This window comes from Melitaea cinxia, chromosome 4 (assembly GCF_905220565.1).
Source record: "Melitaea cinxia chromosome 4, ilMelCinx1.1, whole genome shotgun sequence".
Classification (NCBI taxonomy): domain Eukaryota; kingdom Metazoa; phylum Arthropoda; class Insecta; order Lepidoptera; family Nymphalidae; genus Melitaea; species Melitaea cinxia.
Window position 1 is genome coordinate 18,613,418 of NC_059397.1, and position 25,161 is coordinate 18,638,578.

The window sequence follows — 25,161 nt, forward strand, 5'->3', positions numbered from 1 at the left end:
TGATAAGTGTTGATTTTCATAGCAAATAAACCAATTGATTTGTATGATTTTATTTTTGTGTTACCTACACATTAGGAATTCGAAACATTTTTTTTTTAAATATCACATCAAAAATCGACCGTTCCAGCGGGGATCGAACCTGCATCTCCGACTGACCGTATCGGTGCTCTAGTCAATTAAGCTATGGAACGATGTACCCGCTAGATCGTAATTTTTGGTATGATGATTTTATTTTCGGTTCTAAGCGACCGTGCCGCTGTCTATAGTGAGTTCTTTACAGAAAGCCGTAACCCGATTATTAAAAATAACATTACTATTATTTCGAAAAATAACATCGATATAAAAAATGTTTGGCACGCAAATAAACGAATTTCATATCAAATATACTGATTGCGCAGCAAATTAACTATTCTTGCAGCACGTTTAAGCTTAAAACCACAATTTTCTCTATAAGTATCACATCCTTATAAAAAATTATAACAATGTGAGTAAAATGAGTAGTAGTAGTCAATATTATGACAAAAATAGAACAGAACAAAGGTCTATGCAATAGCGGATTTATGACTGTCTAGATTTTGAACCGCTGTGTTTAGAAGGTAACCAAAGTTTGTTTATAATAATCAATAAAAAAATTTAAATTAACATATATCTAGATTTAACTTGTACTTTAAAAGTCCACTTCTTTATTAGACGAGAACTGTAACTAAAATTTCTTAAGTACAAAGAACCAAAAACCTAATAGCAAGAAAAAACAATACCAAGTTCATACCTTGAGTAAATGTCTTTGCAAACGCAGTCTGAGACACCCTCTGGCCAGTTGGACCGACGATCTACGTAAGATTGCCGGTTTAGGCTGGATGAGGATTGCGGAAAACCGGGATGTCTGGCGCGAACTTGTCATTTATATATATTTTTACAAATATTCGTTTCTGGTATGTGTCCTTATGAGTCTCCTTACAAAGTCTCGGAGAGTATGTAATCCTGCTTTTCCTGTTTGTTATCATAGACATAGCATAGCACTCATTACTAAAGTCTTAAAGGTAAATACTTCAGCAATCTGCAATAAAAAAAACAGCGTGTGGTTTAAGCTTAAACCCCCAATTGCCTTGCCCAACTATGGGATGTTTTATAGTGAATTAATCAAATAGTGATTAATAGTGAAATAAAAAAACTTATGTTGCTAAGCGCATATCTCGAGAATGGCTCGACCATTTCGGCTAATATATTTTCTGTATGTCCCTTATGGCCCACGGAAGGATTTAATAATAAAAAAACATTAAAAACAAAAATTGCGATCACTCGGAAAACGTTACATTTATTTAATTTTTATTATTAAGTTTTGACAGGGTTGTGGTTTAACAACAAAAGCCTGACTATTTTTTTTCTGTCTGCAATAATCAATGTAGCTTACAATCTCAACCACATTGATCATTCTCCTTCGTGCCTTTCCTATCCCACGTGACATTCGCGAAATCTACAGTGCCCCCTGGCAAAACTGAAAGCCATTAATTGAGCCCAAGAATAATAATAGCTTTTGACAGAATGAAGTCTGTCCGGGCAGCTAGTAATAAATGAAGATAAAAGGCATACAATCACATAATTTCGTAAATCAAAATGCTTCGATTACAAGTGAGGGTCATTGTCAAATTTTTAACACAAGCGAAATAATCTAAAACTTTATTTTCTGAACATTTAACATTTTAATGCCTTCTTCTTCTTCCTCTTCTTCTTAAGGGTTAATGGCTTTCAGTAGTGCCAAATGAGCACAGATGATTTCGCCAATGTCACCTAGAAACATTGTAATGTCAAGACTTCACTGTCACGTTACGTCACTGTCAATCTGACAAAAAAAACTAATGCTGCCTTCTTGTTTATTTACAAAATAAATACGGGCACAAAAATGGATTATAGTATTTTTTAATAAAATAAATGATTATACCTAATTACTATACCTAAAATGAGTTCTAATAGTCGAGTACTTTCTGAAAACGTCACACCAAAGCGACGTCGGCTCGGTATACGAAAAACTAGACCTACACCAGTTAAAACAAAAAATTCGCCTTTTGTAAATAGTACACCAACACATTTGCGGCTTTCTAATATAAGCAAATGTGAGTCTCCACCACTGCCATGCAATCAAGTGCAATACTTATCAGCATCACCTAGTAACAGCTCTGTAACCAGCGAGATACCAGGTTCACCAGGCGTTTTTGAAACTTGCTTTTTTAAGGATGTAGAAAATTGGGATTCATTTATAGCTTCTAAGAATAAAGAAAATGCCCTAATGAACTGTACAGAGGAGTTCGATAGTGAATTTGAATCAAAGTTTGAACAAAAATATAGTCAAAATCAGGACTGTAGCATTCTTACGACGAATTGTGAAAAATTATTCAGAGATGAGATTGAAGAGACTTTTAATGCATTTAATCAATCTATAGCTAATATTAATAATGATATTCGTAACTGTGATAATAGTGCTTTGTTTGAAACTAAAGACTCATTTTTACTAGATATACGAGAAAGTGGAATTGTAGCTAACAACAAAGATGAAATAATCAAATCTAAAAAGAATCAAGTTAATGTAACTCAAAATAATTTTTATGGTTTACCAATGATTGTCAAGGGATTATTTAAAACTTACAGAAATATTGAAAAGTTTTATGGTAAGTTTTTTGACTTGACTTGGAGAGTAAGCTGGTGAATGTGTGACGAGAGCATTAAGAAGTGTGTGATCGGGCAAGGCGAATGGAAGTTGAGAGGAGGATATATGTTAGTGCAGATAGAAAGACAGATAGTTATGTTTCATACATTTTACTTCAGTCGTCTGTTCTAAAGTACATTTGTTTTTTTATATACAGATTGGCAAGAAGAATGTCTAAATTTAGGTGCAATAAAGGAAAGACGTAACTTGATATACGCCTTACCCACAAGTGGAGGTAAAACCTTAGTAGCAGAAGTGCTAATGTTAAGGGAGGTGTTAAACAGGAAGAAAAATGCACTGTTTATACTACCGTTTGTTGCTATAGTACAGGAAAAAGTAAGACAATTTGATTTATTATGGTTATTAATATGTATTTTATGAAAAAGGGACAAGAAGTTAATCCACTGCATTGCTCATTTTGGTAGCGTGATTTCTCTACTATGAAATATCACTATAAATACAATACAGTGTCTATGATAAAAATGTAGACTAGTACTACATACTCTCCGTGTGGGTTGTGTTGGGTTTTAATGCAAATATTGGGAATATATTTCCCAAACTTGATTCAACTAGAACTGTTGAGTATTAAGGCCACTTCTTACTTAATATATCAGAATTATTGTCATAATTATATCTGCTTTTTTTTTATTCTGCCATTATATATATATATATATATATATATATATATGTATATATAGTTATAACTTCACAAATCTAAAAATCATACAAATGTATATTTAATTATATATTAAGAAGCTTATATTTAAAAATTACACGTGAACTAAAAGTTTTTGAATTTTTTTTATAATTAATATGTTTTTTAGATCTGGTCCTTAGCTCCATTTGCACTGCAATTAGAATTCCTACTAGAAGAGTACGCGGCTGGTAAGGGTCACATACCGCCTAAGAGGAGACGAAAAAAGAACAGTATTTACATTGCTACGATAGAAAAAGGGCTAGCCTTGATCAGAAGTTTGATTGAGTTGGACCGACTAGATGAGATCGGTTTGATTGTTGTGAGTTATTACTTATAATAATAATAATAAGTTTACAATTTATTATTCACAAAAAGAAATGTACGACAGGCGTTCTTATCGCTAAACAGCGATCTCTTCCAGACAACCAGCAATATACTTATATTCTGGAGTAGTTTGAAGTTAATATCTTAATTATATTGAGTTTAGAAAAAAATTTTTGTTTATTTGTAGAAGATGAAGTTTAGAGTTGATTTTATTAATCCTTCAAATTTAAATCAAATTGTATGATTATTCTTTCATTAAGGTTGATGAATTGCATCTAATCGGAGAGGCGGGACGTGGTGGTACACTCGAAATGTTACTGACTACTGTTATATTTGCTAATAGTAAGTGATTTGTTCAAAATATATTATCTTCTATAATTTTTTTTATAACATTTACCAAAACACTGTAGGTAGATTTATTTTGAAAAACCTAAAACCAGTCTTGTACCTAAAGCACTTTTTTTCTTTGACTTATCGTTAGAGCGATTGTTTGTCACTTCAAAATAGGTTACGCTTTGAATTCAATTTATAATATGTGTATATATGTGTATATGAGTATGTATGTTTGTATGTGTATATGTTTATATGTATTTATGTGTGTAGTGTATTTATATATTTTTATGTAATACGTTCTGTAATTTTTAGTATAGTTAATATTGTTTGTAGTATGTAGTATGTGTATATGTATGCATGTATGTGTGCATATTTGATTTTATTCTTGTTTTCTTTTATTTTAAGTTTGTACACCCTTTCCGCTTGTTTCACATTATCTCCTCCAAGCTGGTTGTCTGGAAGAGATCGCTGTTTAGCGATAAGACCGCCTGTTGTACATTTCTTTCTTGAATTGTTTAATAAATTGTAAACTTCTTTTAATGTGTACAATAAAGAATAAATTATTATTATTATTATTATTAAAGCATATGCTGTAACTAACTAACTAACTACTAGAGATGGTAATATAAGCAAAACTATCAAACAAGAATCAAAATTAAATGTAAGTGTAATAAATTGAAATTTATGCTTTTTATTTTCTTACAGAGGGTATACAGATCGTGGGGATGAGTGCCACCATTGGTAATCTACCGGATATAGCAAAGTTTTTAAACGCAGATATATACGAGAAACAGTTTCGGCCAGTTGAGTTGACTGAGTATGTGAAACTTGGTAATATGTTATATAAAATTGTTTGGGGAATGGAAGGTATGGAGATCGTGCCAGACAGGGAACTATCTTTTGATGTGAGTACTTTAATTTTTATTATGATTTTCTTTTTATGGTTTATATCGATTACTACTTAAAAAAAGCAAACAACAAACACCCTGCAACCTTTATGGCTGTCAAGAAATTTTTATCTCAATGCGTAATTTTTCAAGATTATATTTAATAAATAAGTAAACGCTTCACACTAACCTGCCCCCAGTAGGATTATCTCCTGTGTGTATCCGGAAACACAATACACAAGCACAAACGTCCAGACCACGACAAATATCTGTATGGCCAATAGAAATGACTGTCATGTGCGGGGATCGAACCCGCGACCGCTAGCGCAACAAACAGCGATGTGACCGCTGCGCCAATGCGTCATGAAATTAAAATTAGACTATACCTGTATTTAAAAATTGTTTTCTAAAAATTTCTATTTGCTTTCAACGAAAAAATACATGTAATTTTAAAGTATGGGGGTGGGGAGGGGGGATTTTACATGTCATTACATATCACAAAGGGGTATTATGGGGTTAATAAGTTGGTTGGACGAACCCATTAGCAAATAATCATTTTTCATAATATATTGTGATAATAGGTATGAGAAATATGACAAATTTTGGAGTACTTATTAATTACCTATTATATAATTATCTATCATTAGTATAACTATAATGTTATTAGTAATTAGTATAACTATACTAAATTTCGTAGATATTAACAATGACATTGGCCGTCAAAATTTACAAATCAAAATAGGTAAACAAAGTAATGACTAATGAATGATATCGAATGAAAGAAATTATTGTCTCCTAATCATTTGTATTTTTGTATCTAAATATGTAGTTCTAATGTGGACGGACGAGTTAACTGAAAAATTAACGGTCCGTTATAGAAAAAATTAATTCTTTTTAAGTTGGAAAGTTATCGAACAGGTATTGTCAAACCTAATATATACCATACTTGCAAGAGTCAACGATAGCGCGATTTAAAGTACAACTAACGCCATCTGTCGGCCTACTACGAAATAAAATGTCATCTACATTTTTAAAACTTATTATGAGTGTAAATTCGATAGTTAGTGGCAAGTTTCAATAATCTGTGTGTGATTTTACTAATTTATGTTAGAATTTTGATATTTCCATACCAAATTTGTGTGATTAATAAACAAATTACGATTTTGTGTGATCGATAGATTGTAGGAAACGCGCATTAATACTACATGTACTTTTTCCTTAACTTCGGTTTTTATATTTAAAAAAAGGATTCGTTTAAACGTACAGTTTTAAGGAATTATTCTCATTTTTCGGGAATACTACTATAGCGTTGTTATTTTTTGGAACGAAGTAGGTACCTTAAGGGACGATGCGAAGGGGTACTCGTACTCTAGCCGGTAAAAAAAGTCCGTAACGAAAATGCGTGGAGTAAATTTTTTATGTATAATTTAAGTATGCTTACTATACAGTGTCTACGTGATGGCTGTTACTATTATTATATATGAAGACAATTTTGTAGTTTTTGATTTTTATCAAAAAGAAATCATAATAAAAAACGAAGTTCCTTCGGATAGTATAGAAGCAACACAATTTAAAAAAAATGTTGAATTTTATATATATTTTCTAGTTCTTGATTTTTTTTTTATTTTGTTGATTGGTTTTTAATTATGTACATAAAAGTATTTAGGAAATTTAGTATTTTAGAAAATAACAAATACCGTAAATAAAATAAATCAAAGAAAATAATAATAATAATAATTCAAACTATTAAGTGAAATAAAAAACGTCTTTTTTATTTTTGTCGACAGTATAAAATTACATAAATAATTTTAAAAAAGTTTACTAGTAATATTTTAATTTTACAAACGTCATATTATACAGTCGTGTGACTGATATTACGTCACTTCCGTTATATATTTTTCTTACGGTTTTAGTATCACATTTTTTTCAGTTCGGTCGCCCAGCCAAATGTCAAGCCTGCCGTAAGGAACTTCGTTCCAAAATATATACCCGAATAATTACCTTTTTTGTTTTCAAATTCTGTGTTTATAATTTTTGTTTTATTATTGTGTTATTGTCATCCTTGTCTACAGTTTCAATTATGTTTTCGCTATCTGAACGCAAAGTCTGATTATGTAACAATAAACTAATATTTGGGGAAGACACTGTGGCCTGTAACACAGCTTTTCTTAAGCTAGCACAGGTCGCAGGGCTTCTAGATAATGTAAACCACATAATTTGAGCAAATAAAACTATTTTATTATTATTATTATTATTATCTTTATGTATTAATAAAATAACGTTGTATTAATAACGTCAATAAATAACGTTGAATTATTATCTTTATACCCCGTCAAAAGAAACTTAATTCCTATAGGTATATATGTTACGCTCAAAGATCGAAAACGCTCATTGAGCGGAAAAATAGCTCACAACGCGATGTGGTCACAGTAAAACATACACATAGCGAAATTCGTGTTATGGCTCTAGTGAAAACGCGCACGACGCGTTGTGGCAATCAAAGAAAGACCAAATAGCGAAATTCGGGCGTGGCTTACATGCTATTCGATCTCAACGCGTTGTGGCAACGAAGAAAAGCCATGACGCGTTCTGAGCATTCATTGTGTTAACCATATCACGACGGACAGGTTGTTACTTTTCGGTGTCGGCTCGGGTGCAAAGACGCATTGAAACCTCAGTTTTATTCATTTCTTTTCTGTTTATGAGAGTGAATTTTAATGTCAGCGCTAATTATGACGAATAAAAAAGAATTGTTTTACGATAAATTACGTGAGTTTGTGGAAACAAGCACTGATCGCAGTTTTATTATGACTACAGAAAAAGTAAAGAGAGCAAATGTAACTTGTAAGCTCTGTTTCAGAAAGAATAGCATAAACGTTGAAAGAGAATGTGCTAAATTAGGTCTACAGGAACAGGCAAACAAAATGGTTTCATTGTCTAATTTGAAATTTCCCTGTGTTGAAATTGGTTCTAACGTTTTAGTTAGAGTTCCTGAAGTTGATAGAGGACGTGCAGCACCCAGGAATGTTATGTGTGTTGTTATGAGCATTAATCCATCAGGTCTCTACCAGTTAGGAAACAAGGAAGGTACACTCGAAGACTTTATGCACGTAATGAATTTACACTTTCTGAAACCAACTTTATTAACATTTGTGATGTGCCCTCAACTTCATCGTTAACACTTCGCTCGGCATCTATGTTATCGTCTGGAAGTAAGCAAGGGTTTATAATGTGCCACTGCAAAAGATACTGTATTGATAAAAAGTGCAAGTGTCGCTCCAAGAATATAAAATGCAACTCAAAATGCCACAGTAATAGTTCATGTAAAAATAAATAGCAATCAAATACTTATTTTTCACAATTATAGTTATTTCTAATATAGGTACATTGTTGTTGTTTATTGGTGATCAATAAACATTTGTGTTAAATATTTTTATTTCTTGAAAGAATTTTAATTGTCATGAAAATATTAAAACCCTTATCATTTTATGTGAATTATGAGTAATTTACAAATGATATGAATATTTTGTGTTCAGTGATTTATTACTTAATACATTGATTTTTTTAAATATAAAGTAATCTCAATAAATAATAAATATTGTTTCATTTTAATTTATATAATTATATACTTAATATATTTGATAATGAGAAACGCCGTGATTTTATAAAATGAAAAATATTTCTTAAGGACATCTATCAAAACGTTTCCAGCCTAGGTCTAGTAGAATCTATATCGGAAAGTAGTGTGCGTTATAATCAAATAGTATTCCATACGCGTCATGGCTTTTCTTCATTGCCACAACGCGTTGAGATCGAATAGCATGTAAGCCACGACACGAATTTCGCTACTTGGTCTTTCTTTGATTGCCACAACGCGTCGTGCGCGTTTTCATTAGAGCCATAACACGAATTTCGCTATGTGGATGTTTTACTGTGACCACATCGCGTTGTGAGCTATTTTTCCGCTCAATGAGCGTTTTCGATCTTTGAGCGTAACATATATAATATATCCACGACACTATTATTTTTTATTTTATTTTTATTCAGCGTGATTTCCATAATAAATAGAATTAATTCTTTCTACCCGCGCCGCGTTGGCGCAACGGTTACAGCCATGGATTGTACTTGTTGCGCTGGCGGTTGCGGGTTCGAACCCCGCACATGACAAACATTTGTATTGGCCATACAGGTGTTTGCCGTGGTCTGGGTGTTTGTGCAGTCCTTGTGGGTCTCCCCACCGTGCCCCGGAGAGCACGTTCAGCCGTCGGTCCCGGTTGTTATCATGTACACCTGATAGCGATCGTTACTCATAGTAGGGAATATATCCGCCAACCCGCATTGGAGCAGCGTGGTGGATTAAGCTCTGATCCTTCTCGTACATGGGGAAAGAGGCATATGCCCAGTAGTGGGATATTACAGGCTGAAGCTCAATTCTTTCTATGTTTATCGATTTGAGTGCTGTTTCTATATTCAAAATTACTATGAAAATTGTTTAAATTTAATAATCAGAATATTGTGTATAGTATTCAGCGGCAGGCAGTGCCCTAGATCCGGATGCGTTGGGGGGTCTCGTAGCGGAAGTAGTTCCAGGGGCTTCGTGTCTAGTGTTCTGTCCTACCAAGCGTAACTGCGAAAATGTGGCAGCCCTACTCTGCAAGTTACAGAGGAAGTTAGTTCTAGTTACATTTTTTATTGTTTCTGGTTCAGGATTTTTTAATATTTGAACTTAATGATGTCTAGCATTTGGTTGATATTACCTTCACTTGTGAACTTAAATTTCTTAACCTGTTGGTGCATGTTGTATGCAAATGAAATAAGATTCAGTTTTGATGCAGGTAATGTAATTGGTGACTAACTTTTTTCTCATTACTTTTTAACCGACTTCAAAAAAGGAGGAGGTTACTCAATTCGACCGTATATATATTTTTTTATGTATGTTCGGGGATAACTCCGTCGTTTATGAACCGATTTTGATAATTCTTTTTTTGTTGGAAAGGAGATATCCCTGTTTGGTACCATGAGAATGAAACCAGGATCTGATGATGGAATCCCAGAGAAATCGAGGGAAGCTCTCGAAAATCCGCATAACTTTTTACGGGGTGTACCGATTTTGATGATTTTTAATTTAATCGAAAGCCGATGTTTATCGTGTGGTCACATTAAAATTTCATCGAGATCTGATTACAAATTTTGGAGTAATCTTTGATAATGCGTATTTACTTGACTATTTTTTCGTCTACCTACGTTGTATTACTTGTCGATATAATTGAAGTCGGTTTTTCTTCGTTTGTTACTAAGTTGAAATTAGAAGGGAACCATATTAAAAGGTTTTAATGATGTGTCAAAATGTATAAAAAATGTTATTCAAAAATATTTCCACAACTCTATTTCCAATTACGTAGGGAAATGACGAATCACCGCGTACAAGAACGCCTCGCGTTACAAAAGGCCCTGAAAGGGGAAGGCGCGGCCGGTGAACTTCTGAACTGTGTTCGCTTCGGAGTGGCCTTCCATCACGCCGGGCTGGCGGGAGAGGAGAGAGGGCTGCTGGAGCAGGCCTACAGGTAGGGTATGTATAAAAAAAAAGGGGGGAGAGCGATTGAGTTGTATAGGGGGTTATGAGTGAAAGAGAGGGATAGATGAGAGAATAGTTGGAAAAACTTAGGTGATTTAAAAATTATCGGGGAAACATTTTATGCATTTAGTTGCAGTGTTGAATGTATACATAAACAAGGGGAGGTAGTTTGTGAGTAAAAGAGAAGGGATAACAAATATAACATAGTTAGAAAAACTTGGGTAACTTGAAAATTGTTTGTGTATTTCTAATTTAAAACGGTATCTTCAGGAGTAAAACCAACCAAACCATCCAACTGCTGGCTTCTCAAAGCACAGACCGAAAACGGCAGCAGCGTCTTCGGTGCGACAAAGCCAGCTCTGCGGTCACCAACCCGCCTGCCCAGCGTGGTGACTATTAGTGTTGCCCAAATTCAGTCTTGGTCTTGCAGTCTTGGTCTTGTTCTTGCGTTTTTGCAAGACCAAGACCAAGAACAAGACCGCGTATTTTTAGCAAGACCAAGACCAAGACTGACCGTGCAAGACTTGAGCAAGAACAAGACATAGCCTGCAAGACTCTTGCGTCTTGCAGCTAGGACTTAGCGCTATTTCACTGAGTAGTTAGGTGTAACAGTTCGGTGTATAGGTAGGTACGCTTAGGAATTCTATGAGACGCAAAAAACTGTATCAAAGAATATGAAAAACTGGACCTATGCGCATTACGACTAATACCATAAACATAGCGAATAAAAAAATATCTATTAAAATCAAACTGAGTGCATGCATAGTTATGTTTTAACCATCGGCACTTTGATAATGCGGCATCAAAGGTTTTGTACTTACTTCTCAAAGAAATTTGCCGCTTTTCGGAAGTACATGGTTATGATACACGCGCCGGCGGCTTCTTTTGAAATCTAAAACAATCGTTGCCGCCACGCCGAAATCATAACATTTGGCACTATTTGATTGCCGCCATAGGGCGTAGGTATACTCATGCAAAATAATTTCGAATTTTAAGAGTACCTACAGGTGTTCCAAAGAATAAATAAGTTTCAGAGTGCTTAGAATGAAAATGAATACATTATACTGATCACGCAATATCATAACCTAATGATAAAGCTGTTGATTTGTGTTGTATTTTATTTTTTATTCAAATAAATGATAAATCGTAAAACTCTTTTATTAAATTTCTTATAAGTTGAGGGTTCAATCTCTTTCTAGACAGATAAGTATTGTTCTTTAAAATACAGTCAAGTTATTGTAATTAATTTGTTTTTTTACATGTTTTAGCAAATGTAAGCTTATAAATCATAAATGTTTATTAAGAAACAGTTACTTCCATGGAAAACGACATATAGGTCAGTTGCTTTTTCGAATTTCTTATCAAATCTTCAGTTATTTATTAATCTGCTTGATCTTTACTATGGCTATGTTAATTCAAGCTCACAATGTTCCAATTCTAATACGTTTTTCTAAGATTTAAAGTAAACTTTAATAAATAGTAATAGACTAATAGGTAATTGCAAGACTTGCAAGACTCTTGCTGCAAGACCAAGACCAAGACCAAGACTGGGAGCGCAAGACCAAGACCAAGACCAAGACCAGGTGTATTGGCGCAAGACCAAGACCAAGACTGGCTAAGTCTCGTCTTGTTCTTGCATTTGGGCAACACTAGGTGACTATGGGCAACACACATGAGTTCACGCCATTTTGGCGTGAACTTGTGGAGGCCTATGTCCAGTAGTGGACTGCGAAAGGCTGCTGTGATGATGATGATTTATTTACAGTTCTCTAGTACTTAATACACGCATTAAACAATTTAAACTTGATCCACATAATAAAATTTTTTTGGTTCAGTATTAAGTCTTTACCTATGAAATTGCTGTTTCGTCGTACTGGCTATTTCTAAAATAAAAATAAAAATAAATAAAAATCGCCAAGAACTCGAATTTCAAATTATTTTTATTTTAAAAATACAAAATTCTTTTTTTATAATTAGTCATTTGTTTAATGGTTAGCAGCGTTCTGTTTACATCGCATTTGTACGTTTTTCGTCATCATGGATATGTTAAAAATTCGAGTGATTATGGAGTATGAGTTCCGTCGTAGTAGCAAAGCGACAGAGGCGGCACGCAACATCAACGAAGTTTACGGTGCGAACACTACTAACGATCGTACCACCCGTTATTGGTTTGCTCGCTTTCGTTCCGGAAATTTCGACCTAAGAAATGAACCACGCGGTCGGCCGAAAATGTTGGTCGACAATGACGAATTAAAGGCGATTGCGGAGGCTGATGATTCTCAAACTACAGCTGAATTAGCTGCAGCTTTCGAAGCTAGCATTAAAACAATATTATTAAGAAGCTTGACAAATGGGTGCCTCACGAATTGAATGAACGCCAGCGCGAAATACGCGTCGAGACGTGCCTTGCTCAACAGACTCACAAACGAAGGTATATTGAATCGTATTGTTGTGACGAAAAATGGATTCTATTCGACAATCGCAAGTGCTCAGCTAGTTGGTTCTAACCAACTGGGGTAGATCCTGGCTCAGTACCTAAACAATGCCCTAAACGAAAAACGACCCCTAAGAAAGTGATGGTAACTGTTTGGTGATCTAGTGCCGGTGTCATTAATTACAGCTTCTTACCAAACGGCACGAGCATTACTTCAGATGTGTGCTGTGAAGAACTAAACACAATAATGGGGAAGCTCGCACGTCTCAAACCAGCTTTGGTCAATCGCTCGGCTCCGCTGCTCCTGCACGATAACGTGCGACCTCGTACTGCACAGCAGACGGTCTCCAAGTTACAAGAGCTGGGGTTAGAAGTTCTCCGTCATCCACCGTACTCACCAGATCTTGCCCCTACAGACTTCCACTTTTTCCAGAATTTGGCCATCCTTTTGGCGGAAAAAAAATTCAATACCCGAGAGAGGAGAGGAGAGTTTTTCAAGAAATGCATAAGTAAGTTACCACTACGTTGGCAAAAATGCATTGAGTCCACGGGTAATTACTTTAAATAATAAAAATAAAAAATATGGAAAAAAGTGCGTTAACTTATTTCATCAAAAACGGCAATTCCATAGGTAAAGACCTATTATTTATTCAATTCTATCTCAAATATCCCGTTTTAAATAATTTTAGTAATGAAAAAAACCATGTCATTTTTTTCACGTTTGTCAGGTCTGGCGTTATATCGGTGATATGTTGCACGTCCACTCTGGCTGCGGGGGTGAACTTGCCAGCTAAGAGGGTGATAATCCGCGCTCCTTTGGTTGGCAGAGAGTTCATAACCCTGGGAGCGTATAAACAAATGGTTGGCCGCGCTGGTAGAGCTGGAGTGTGTGAAGCGGGTATGTGGTTTAGTTTAATTCCTAGATTATTTGGATTTGAATTGGTACGCAATAATTGTGTTTGTTCGCAAAATAAAAAAAGCCGACTTCAATTACATCGACAAGTAGGAACACGAAAAAATAGCCAAGTAAATACAAATTATCAAAGACTACTCAAAAAGTAGTTATCAGATCTCGATCAGAAAATGAGGCCATATGACAAAAAATTAGCTTTTGATTAAAGTAAGAATTATCAAAATCGCTAAACACCGTAAAAAGTTATGTAGTATAAATACAACGTAAGTCGACGAAAAAATAGTCAAGTAAATACGCATTATTAGATATAACTCGAAAAGTAGGTACTTGTCAGATCTCAAATTCAATTGGATCACATGACACGCAGCACTTTCGATTAAAAAAAAAATCATCGAAATCAGTCCACCCAGTCAAAAGTTATGAGGTTAACATTCATAAAAAAATATAATCGATAATAAATTATATGGTATGGATTTTTTACGAACGAATTAGTGTTGAAAGAGATTAGTTAAGCGGTGTCCATTTAAACCTTTTTTGGTTAGCCTTAAGAATGGCAATTATACATTGCAATATAATTATGAAGAACAGGATATCTTTACTATAAGTGTTGTTAATAGACGTCAGCAAATGTACCACTGTCAGTTGTACATAGATTTCAATTCCTATGAAAGAAAGATTGGACTACAATTCATTTTGCCACTTCATTGGGTTGGCAAATGTACATGCCTTGAAAATCGTTGTTAATAAACGTCAGCAAATGTGTTATGGTCAGGTATACATAGATTTCAATTTTTGTGATAGAAAGATAGAATTATAATTCATTTTGCCACTTCATTGGGTTGGCAAATGTACAATGTATATGCCTTGAAAATGCTTCCAATATATTGTCACGATGTCTTCACTTTGAACCTGCAATGATTTGCAGTCGATTCACATGCTCTACGCAGTGTGTTTTCGAATTTCAGTTCCTAAATTCAGTAAACAATACGTTTTGCTTACAATTTCGAATACAACATGTCCTAAATGAAACGTTTCGTAAGCAACACGAATCGTTATATGGATATAGAGACCTAACTTTTAACTAAGGTAGGGTACATCAGGAAATTTCCTGCTTAAGATTTGGAATAGCCCAACTGGGGTAGTACCTCGACTTCACAGAAGATTTTATAGCTAAATAATACTGTTTTTAAGCAGTGTTGTCTTCTTTTGGTGAGTAAGGTGACCAGAGCTCCTGGTGGTATTGGGGGTATGGTCGGCAATGCGCTTGCGATGCTTCTGGTATTACAGACATCTATTAGCTGCAGTAATCGCTTACCATCAGGTGTGCCGTACGCTTGTTTGCTGACTTAGTTGTATGAAAAAAAAAACGTGCGTACGTACAAAGTACACGTCAGAATTGAAACTTCTTTGACAAAATAATTTTTAAGTCTCGTTTATATTTATACAAATCTAAAGCTCTAGATTTCAGTTCCAGTGCCATCTAGTTAGTTTGCAGTGTAATACTATCGATGTCAATGTAATAACCTTTGTAGTTTCATAGTACACGCTAGGTGGCTCTACTTACCAAAAACAACATTAACTGTTCTTCGACAAAAAACGTTGCCGTTTCATCAAAACGTTGCACCTTTCGCTCGTAAAAATTTTACCCTCTGCATGCGCTTAAAGAAGTTTCACTTCGAAAATCTGAAGTGTCGCCCACCCGTGCGCGCAGGTGAGAGCGTAGCGGTGTGCAGTGCGGGCGAGTGGGCGCGGCTGCGCGCCGTGCTGGCGGGCGGGCTGGCGGCGGCGCGCAGCGCGCTGCGGCCCGCGGCGCTGCTGCTGGGCGGCGCGGCGCTGCGCCTCGCCGCCTCGCGCGCGCGCCTGCGGGCGCTGCTGGCCGCCGCGCTGCTGGCCGTCGCGCCGCCGCTCGCGTCAGTGCAGCCGTACCTTAGTAATGTTCACACTGCGCCTCGCCGCCTCGCGCGCGCGCCTGCGGGCGCTGCTGGCCGCCGCGCTGCTGGCCGTCGCGCCGCCGCTCGCGTCAGTGCAGCCGTACCTTAGTAATGTTCACACTGCGCCTCGCCGCCTCGCGCGCGCGCCTGCGGGCGCTGCTGGCCGCCGCGCTGCTGGCCGTCGCGCCGCCGCTCGCGTCAGTGCAGCCGTACCTTAGTAACGCTCACACTGCCCCTGGCCGCCGCGCTGCTGGCCGTCGCGCCGCCGCACGCGTTAGTGCAGCCGTACTGTAGTAACGCTCACGCGAGTCTCACTCACTCTAAAGAAGCTGTAGTGGTTACAGAAAGTGGGCTAACCTATAGACTACCGGGCGTTGCTTTATGGGGTTTTGGGGGAGTGGGTTACCCTCTGTTATCACTCCCACCGTGTGAAACCCCATGATTATGGGGATATCATGGTTAAAGTTTTGAGGTTAGAATAGTGTTATTTAGAGCTATTACAATACCTTAGAGTTCCGCGTATGACTCCACCTTAGCTCCAGCGCTGCGAGAAGGGCACTCATGCTCCGTTCCGCAAGTTTCACACGTTATTTACGAACAGGATACGAACTGACATAGACGGCATAACCCACTCCCCCTCCCCCAAAACCTTATAAATCGATGCCCAATTGCGGAGCCTTACCCAGAAGTGTGTGATGTTGACCCGTGCGGAGAAAAATTGGAGTAGCTGATATTTTAGGAGTTATGACACAAAAAAATGAGTGTGCTTTAAACCGCACAACTGAAGTCAAACTTCTTTAGCTATAGGCCTACACAACAGGCCTGCACTTTGTAACGTAAACTGATGATGACTGAGCGAAACGTAACTGACTGTGAGAGAAAGAGAGAATGAAAATGCATCTTTGCATCTCTCTCTCTTGCTCCGTCCACGCCATCCGATTACACTTTTCGTAACGCTCTCGTCACGCATTCACCAGCTTACTCCCCAAATCAAACGTGCGTAAAGAAGTTTTACTTCAAAAATAGGTTTTGTGATTCAACTCCTAAAGTTTGGATTATTATGAAAAACTGTCTATTTTCTAAATCTTAACGTAACGTGTGTTACTAGATTCAATAAATGAGAAGTGAATAAAGAAAAACCTAATAAAGTAATTGCTAATTCTATCTGAATATTTTTCAATTTGAAATAAATATATAAATACATATATTACCCCAACTGTCCAGTTAATCTGTAATATCTAACTAGGTCAGTAGACATCGACCAAGTATGCGACGAGTCCATACGTTCGCTCGTCGAGAGCGGTGCTTTAGAAGTGGTGGGTGGTGGGAGTATAGACACTATGGACGATGACACCGAATTTGCTGTCAGCAAACTTGGGAATGCTGCTATTAAAGGTAAAAAAAAAAACTTTTGTAAATCATATACCTAATTCATGTAATCACTTGAGTTTTTTTATAACCAACTATGAATTACTTTGAAAGGACTTTCATATTGAAGTGAAACTTCTTTGGGGCACGAGGGTAACATTTTTACGGATGAAACGGCAACGTCTTGATGAAACGGCAACGTTTTGTCGATGGCGCTGGAACGGATATCTAAAGCTTTAGATTTCTATAAATATAAACGAGACTTAAAAATTAGTTTGCCAAAGAAGTTTCACTTCTGACATGTGTACTTTGTACGCATGCACTTTTTTCGAAAAACTTGGAAATCTAAAATCAATTTTATGACAATTTAAGTATTCAGCAGTGGTATACAGTGTGGACACTATCATATATGCACATATCTTCTTTAAGTTTTCTTAAATTTTTTCATTGGTTATACCTAAGATATGTACCTTATATTAATAATTTAAAAAATACCTATATAATTTATAAAAATAATAATATAAAAAATAATAATTTAAAAAATACTAAAATATTCATGTTAAAAATATTGTTCATTAAATATTATGAACATTTTTAGGATGTATGGAACTAAACGTTGCTAAAAGGTTCTTAAAAGATTTGGAAGTGGCGTCAAGAAGTTTAGTACTAATGGACAGTTTACATCTATTGTACTTGGTAACACCGCACGACTCCGGCATAAAACCTGACTATCGACATTATTATTCACTGGTAAGACATACAAAGATTTTTTTTTGGAAAAAATTAGGTCTAGGCCGGTGGGGTATTTATTATTATCATTAATTTTATTTATTCAATATATAAATATAATAAGTAAAGTGTGTATTTAATGAAATTAACTCAATAAAAATTAAAAAAATTCAGGAATAATGTTTAAAAATTTCGGAGTTAGGACAAAAAATATTTTTGCATATTTTTTTTTTTACAGTATTGTGAATTGGATGAAGAGGGTGTCCAAACAGCGAAAGTATTGGGGATAACAGAAGTGAACGCTATTCGTATGATGACTGGGAAACCTATCACTGTAAGTACTATTAAATGTAGCTATTCAACTTTTTTTATGTAACGATCCCAGTAAGTTAAACCTTCCGCGAGGAAAACGAATCGTTTTATGAATAGGGATCTGGTTTAATTCATATAGGTTATCGATTATTCTTTAGGTCGGATACGTAATGATTTACAGCCTACAAGTTAAGTTAAAATTATAGGTTATATAAAACAAAAAGTATTTTGAAAATTGGATTCTCAGAAACTAATAAGTTTTTAAGTTTACTCGGTCACCACTGTACTTGATTTTACTATGGGAAGTACCGCGATTGTCATGGTCCATGACAGCCACATGGTATCTGCAAAGTCGCTGAAATATCGGGAATTTTAAAATACCAATCGCGGTAGTCCTGTGCAAGTAAAACTCATCAAGATTTCGTAATACGTTATTGTTTCAGAACGTTCCAGAGAGTGTTCTTTGTCGATTTTATATCGCGTTGATGTTAAGAGATCTTTGGAGACAGATGCCGTTTCCTGCAGTCGCTGAAAAGTGAGTGCAATATTTATTTTTAAAAATAATAAAAATCCATAATAAAAAATTTGATCACTTTTTTTGATTTTATTTGATCGGTCGGCACTGACAAGCGCATTTATACAAACAAGCAACTATTCCTCTGTTTTATAATATTAATAAAAGTTTATAGTTACTACAAATTTTCTCTCAAAATATAATTTTTATATAAACATTATTGGTCCTTCGAGTGATAAACACATAAAAAATTCTACTGTACACAAAATTCCTTGTTTATGTCTAATTTGTATGTATATGAAGTCGATTGTGCCTAATTAATAAATTCGACTGTGGCCAGTAAATAAGTCCAACTTTTGCAAGTAAATGAATTCAATTGAGGCAAGTAAATGAGTTCGGCTGTAGTCAGTAAATGGGTTCAACTGTGGCAAGTAAACGAATTTGACTGCGTTAAGTAAATGACTCCCAGCCGTGGCAAGTAAATTAGTTCGACTGTGATAAGTAAATTCATTCGACCGTGACCAGGAAATGTATTCGATTGTCGTCAGGCAAATAAAGAATTTTGTATGTGGTAACTAAATTAATTCGACTATGTCAAGTAAATGAGTTCGACTGTGTAAAGTAAGTGAGTTCGACTGCGGTCAGTAAATTAGTTCGACCGTGGCAAGTAAATTTGTTTGACTGTGGTCAGTAAATCAGTTTAACTGTGGCAAATAAATAGGTTTGACTGTAGTTAGTAAATAAGTTCAACTGTGGCAAATAAATGGGTGCGAATGTAGCTAGTAATAAGTTTGACTGTGGCATTTAAATTAGTTCAACTGTTGCATGTAAATGAGTTCGATTGTGTCAAGTTAGTGAGGTTGACTGTGGTTAGTAAATGAGTTCCACTGCGGTCAGCAAATGAGTTTGAATGAAATATATTGTGTGTTCGATTAATTATTTATTTATTTATTTATTTATTTATTTATTTAATATTCGGAAAACCAACAGCACAAATAACAACACATAGCAAATTGAACTAAACAACATTTGGCTAATGAAAGGTCTTCACGTATAAGAACTAGTACATAAATAAACATATCATGCGGACAGAGTAGTTGCACGTCAAGATATTATTACATAACCTTTTTTGAACATTACATATACATATATCAACTAAACAATGCAAAGAAATTCTGGTTCAATAATCGCCTCGCCACCACCACACCCGAACAGAATACATCAAAATCGCTCTGTCTACACAAATTATTTAAGCCTTTACTCGCGCGCCACAGGAAAGCATTTTGACAGTAATTTGTGGATACCAGAGGTAGTTGAATAGGTGTGTAGTGCCGTACTGATTTCAATGGTACAATGAAATTAATTTTAGAAAGTAGTTCCGGAGAGTTAATTTTATTAGTAATAAGTTTTATTAAAAAAATAATGTCAGCAATTTCACGACGTTTGTATAAAGGAAGCAAGTGGAATCGTGCACATTGATTAAGGTAAATAGTAGAGGAGTACGGTAGCTTTAGACGAAAACACAAAAACTTAACAAATTTCATTTGTAGTTGCTCGATTCTATTTGTGTACTTTTTATAGCGGGGATTCCAGATCTCTGATCCATATTCTAAGATACTCCTAACAAACGTGCAGTATAAAATCTTAATAGTTTTAATGTCCTTAAAATTTTCTGAATTCTCTTTTAAAAATTCTCTTTAATCTAAATTCTCTTTATGTCAAGTAAAAATAATTAAAAAATTGACTTCGATTGGGACAAGTAAACGTTTTCGACTGTAACAAGTAAATGAGTTTTACTATGCCTAGTAAATGAGTTTGACTGTGAACAGTAAATGAGTTCGACTATGGCAAGTAAATGAGTGCGACTGTGGTTAGTGAATCAGTTTGACCGTGTATACAAGTGTAAACCGGCTCCTGTCATCTGAGTATGCAGAGTATTGTGACGTCGTACATATTCATCACGTGGTTATCGCCAAGGTACGGCGTGTCGCGAGGCGTGCTGCAGGGCGTGATGTCGTCGTCGTCGTCCCAGGCGGCGAGCGCGGCGCGCCTGTGCGACGAGCTGTCGCTGTGGAGCTTCCGCGCGCTGCTGGAGCCGCTGGCGGCGCGCCTGCAGCACTGCGCCGCGCCCGCGCTCGAGGGCCTGCTGGCGCTGCCCGCCGTGAGGAAGGTACGTCGCCTGCTGTCCGTGCCGTACCGTGCTGTACCGTGCTGGACCGTACTGTGCGACGAGCTGTCGCTGTGGAGCTTCCGCGCGCTGCTGGAGCCGCTGGCGGCGCGCCTGCAGCACTGCGCCGCGCCCGCGCTCGAGGGCCTGCTGGCGCTGCCCGCCGTGAGGAAGGTACGTCGCCTGCTGTCCGTGCCGTACCGTGCTGTACCGTGCTGTACCGTACTGTGCGACGAGCTGTCGCTGTGGAGCTTCCGCGCGCTGCTGGAGCCGCTGGCGGCGCGCCTGCAGCACTGCGCCGCGCCCGCGCTCGAGGGCCTGCTGGCGCTGCCCGCCGTGAGGAAGGTACGTCGCCTGCTGTCCGTGCCGTACCGTGCTGTACCGTGCTGTACCGTACTGTGCGACGAGCTGTCGCTGTGGAGCTTCCGCGCGCTGCTGGAGCCGCTGGCGGCGCGCCTGCAGCACTGCGCCGCGCCCGCGCTCGAGGGCCTGCTGGCGCTGCCCGCCGTGAGGAAGGTACGTCGCCTGCTGTCCGTGCCGTACCGTGCTGTACCGTGCTGTACCGTACTGTGCGACGAGCTGTCGCTGTGGAGCTTCCGCGCGCTGCTGGAGCCGCTGGCGGCGCGCCTGCAGCACTGCGCCGCGCCCGCGCTCGAGGGCCTGCTGGCGCTGCCCGCCGTGAGGAAGGTACGTCGCCTGCTGTCCGTGCCGTACCGTGCTGTACCGTGCTGTACCGTACTGTGCGACGAGCTGTCGCTGTGGAGCTTCCGCGCGCTGCTGGAGCCGCTGGCGGCGCGCCTGCAGCACTGCGCCGCGCCCGCGCTCGAGGGCCTGCTGGCGCTGCCCGCCGTGAGGAAGGTACGTCGCCTGCTGTCCGTGCCGTACCGTGCTGTACCGTGCTGTACCGTACTGTGCGACGAGCTGTCGCTGTGGAGCTTCCGCGCGCTGCTGGAGCCGCTGGCGGCGCGCCTGCAGCACTGCGCCGCGCCCGCGCTCGAGGGCCTGCTGGCGCTGCCCGCCGTGAGGAAGGTACGTCGCCTGCTGTCCGTGCCGTACCGTGCTGTACCGTGCTGTACCGTACTGTGCGACGAGCTGTCGCTGTGGAGCTTCCGCGCGCTGCTGGAGCCGCTGGCGGCGCGCCTGCAGCACTGCGCCGCGCCCGCGCTCGAGGGCCTGCTGGCGCTGCCCGCCGTGAGGAAGGTACGTCGCCTGCTGTCCGTGCCGTACCGTGCTGTACCGTGCTGTACCGTACTGTGCGACGAGCTGTCGCTGTGGAGCTTCCGCGCACTGCTGGAGCCGCTGGCGGCGCGCCTGCAGCACTGCGCCGCGCCCGCGCTCGAGGGCCTGCTGGCGCTGCCCGCCGTGAGGAAGGTACGTCGCCTGCTGTCCGTGCCGTACCGTGCTGTACCGTGCTGTACCGTACTGTGCGACGAGCTGTCGCTGTGGAGCTTCCGCGCGCTGCTGGAGCCGCTGGCGGCGCGCCTGCAGCACTGCGCCGCGCCCGCGCTCGAGGGCCTGCTGGCGCTGCCCGCCGTGAGGAAGGTACGTCGCCTGCTGTCCGTGCCGTACCGTGCTGTACCGTGCTGTACCGTACTGTGCGACGAGCTGTCGCTGTGGAGCTTCCGCGCGCTGCTGGAGCCGCTGGCGGCGCGCCTGCAGCACTGCGCCGCGCCCGCGCTCGAGGGCCTGCTGGCGCTGCCCGCCGTGAGGAAGGTACGTCGCCTGCTGTCCGTGCCGTACCGTGCTGTACCGTGCTGTACCGTACTGTGCGACGAGCTGTCGCTGTGGAGCTTCCGCGCGCTGCTGGAGCCGCTGGCGGCGCGCCTGCAGCACTGCGCCGCGCCCGCGCTCGAGGGCCTGCTGGCGCTGCCCGCCGTGAGGAAGGTACGTCGCCTGCTGTCCGTGCCGTACCGTGCTGTACCGTGCTGTACCGTACTGTGCGACGAGCTGTCGCTGTGGAGCTTCCGCGCGCTGCTGGAGCCGCTGGCGGCGCGCCTGCAGCACTGCGCCGCGCCCGCGCTCGAGGGCCTGCTGGCGCTGCCCGCCGTGAGGAAGGTACAGCACGGTACGGCGCGGACAGCAGGCGACCTGCTGTCCGCGCCGTACCGTGCTGTACTCTACCGTACTGTGCTCTACTGTACTGTACTCTAACGTACTGTACTGTACCGTATTGCTTCCTACTGTACCATTCTTTACTGTACTATGCGACATGCTGTCGCTGTACAGCTTCCGTGCACTGCTCAAGCTATAACGAGTTTGTCACTCACTCACTTCAGCCTAATAAAGTCCACTGTTGGACATAGGTTTCCACAAGTTCGCACCAAAATTGGCGTGAACTCGTGTGTTTTACCCATAATCACCACGCGACAAAGCCAGCCCTGCGGTCAACGAGTTTGTATGTACTCGTAACTCTACCGTCTACCCATATGTCTACTGCGCTTATCCATCACCACATATCCTGTAACGACTATCTTCTATATAAATTTGGAGCAGCACTCCGTTCTTACCTGCCTTCACTAAAAGACACCTTATTTTGTTGACCTAAATAGAAATTCAATAACACCAATCATTAGCAGAAACAATTGGCCGATTTCTCGAAAAAGGAATGGTATCGGTATGTTGGTATCAAAAAATCTTCCCAAATCTCAAATTATATGCCCAATTTTTGGTATAACTCATTTCAAAGTATTTTAATTATGCAGGCCCGAGCGATGCAGTTACTACGCGCGGGATATAAACGTATCGAGGACATCGCCAAAGCGTCCGTGGACGAGTTGACATCCTCAATTAATCATCTCTCGAGGACCGCTGCTGATCATCTCATCAGCTCTGCTAGGGTTTGTATATTTTATATACTGTCTTCTACCTTTTTTGTTTGCGCAAATGTTAGAAGTAAGCTAGCTCAGTGGCCAATGTGGGTGTCGAATTTTAACTACAGGTTCTTTAATTCTCACGTAGACTCTCACCGCGTTGGCGCAACGGGGGTTGCGGGTTCGATCCGCGCACATAACAATAATTGTATTGGCCATACAGATGTTTGTCGTGCTCTGGGTGTTTGTCACGGGTGCAATGCTGATACTAAATATACTACGCTTACACTTCAGCCTGTAATATCCCACTTCTGGGCATAGGCCTCTTTCCCCATGTAGGAGAAGGATCAGAGCTTAATCCACCACGCTGCTCCAATGCGGGTTGGCGAATATATTCCCTACTACGAGTAACGATCGCTATCAGGTGGACATGATAACAACCGGGACCGAAGGCTTAACGTGCTCTCCGAGGCACGGTGGGGAGACCCACAAGGACTGCACAAACACCCAGACCACGGAAAACACCTGTATGGCCAATACAAATGTTTTTCATGTGCGGGGATCGAACCCGCAACCGCCAGCGCAACTGGTAGAATCCATGGCTGTAACCGTTGCGCCAACGCGGCGTCGGAAATATATTACAGAACATCTTTATTTATAGTATGAAGCTAGCTTATAGTATGGTTACTAACAGAATAACGACATTCAAATATGCGTCGTTACACGTTGTTACAGAATGCGTTGAAGAAATAAAGGTTCACTGCTCGTACCCCGTAGGTGATAGCGTGATAATATGTAGCCTATATGTTGACCTGACTTCTTGATAATATTCGTGCCAAATTTGAAGTAAATCCATGCGGTACTTTTTGAGTTTATCCCGGACATACATACAGACAAATAGATAAAAATTCTATAAACTATATTTTTGGCTTCGGTATCGATTGTAGATCACACCCCAAGTGTTCTTTAAAAAAAAATATTCAGTGTAAAGTTTTGACTTTCCTACCATTTTATTATATGTATAGATATATATTTATTTATCTTGCAGATGATGCTTATAGAAAAAGTAGAAAATTTGAGAGCCGAGGCTGAAGATGTAATGGAAGATTTGAAAACATGAAATAACCATATAAAACCACGAAAATAAATTTATTAAGTAATGAGTTAATCGTCAAAAAATAAAATAAATTTCGTTATAAATGTAATATATTTTTATATGTAAATAAAATACTAATGTCAAATTAACTTTTATTTCATGTCATAATAACATAATAAAACAATAATATAGGTATGTGGCGGCATCTATCTCGCGACATACAAACTAGAGAAAACTGACGTATCCTACATCGCGATATCAAAGTTATCGGAAGATTTAACATAATATATGCGACGTACTAAGCTGAGGTGCGATCTCGCTAGAAGACACCCTTTGCGAGCGTTTTCCCCGAGTCTTCCGAGAGGGCTCC

At 39.4% G+C, this 25,161-nt stretch overlaps 1 protein-coding gene across 1 annotated transcript; it reads left to right on the plus strand.

Moving 5' to 3' along the window:
* The first annotated feature begins 1,957 nt into the window (after positions 1-1,957).
* LOC123670464 (helicase POLQ-like) lies at positions 1,958-24,879 on the plus strand. The gene is made up of 16 exons (XM_045603958.1): positions 1,958-2,663; positions 2,859-3,037; positions 3,526-3,717; positions 3,983-4,064; positions 4,761-4,960; positions 9,466-9,611; positions 10,345-10,506; positions 13,680-13,849; positions 15,576-15,786; positions 17,042-17,190; positions 17,762-17,913; positions 18,131-18,226; positions 18,648-18,739; positions 20,696-20,888; positions 23,588-23,722; positions 24,744-24,879. Exons 1-16 carry the CDS (start codon positions 1,958-1,960, stop codon positions 24,813-24,815), a joined length of 2,937 nt encoding a protein of 978 aa, XP_045459914.1. The 3' UTR covers positions 24,816-24,879.
* Positions 24,880-25,161: the final 282 nt, after the last annotated feature.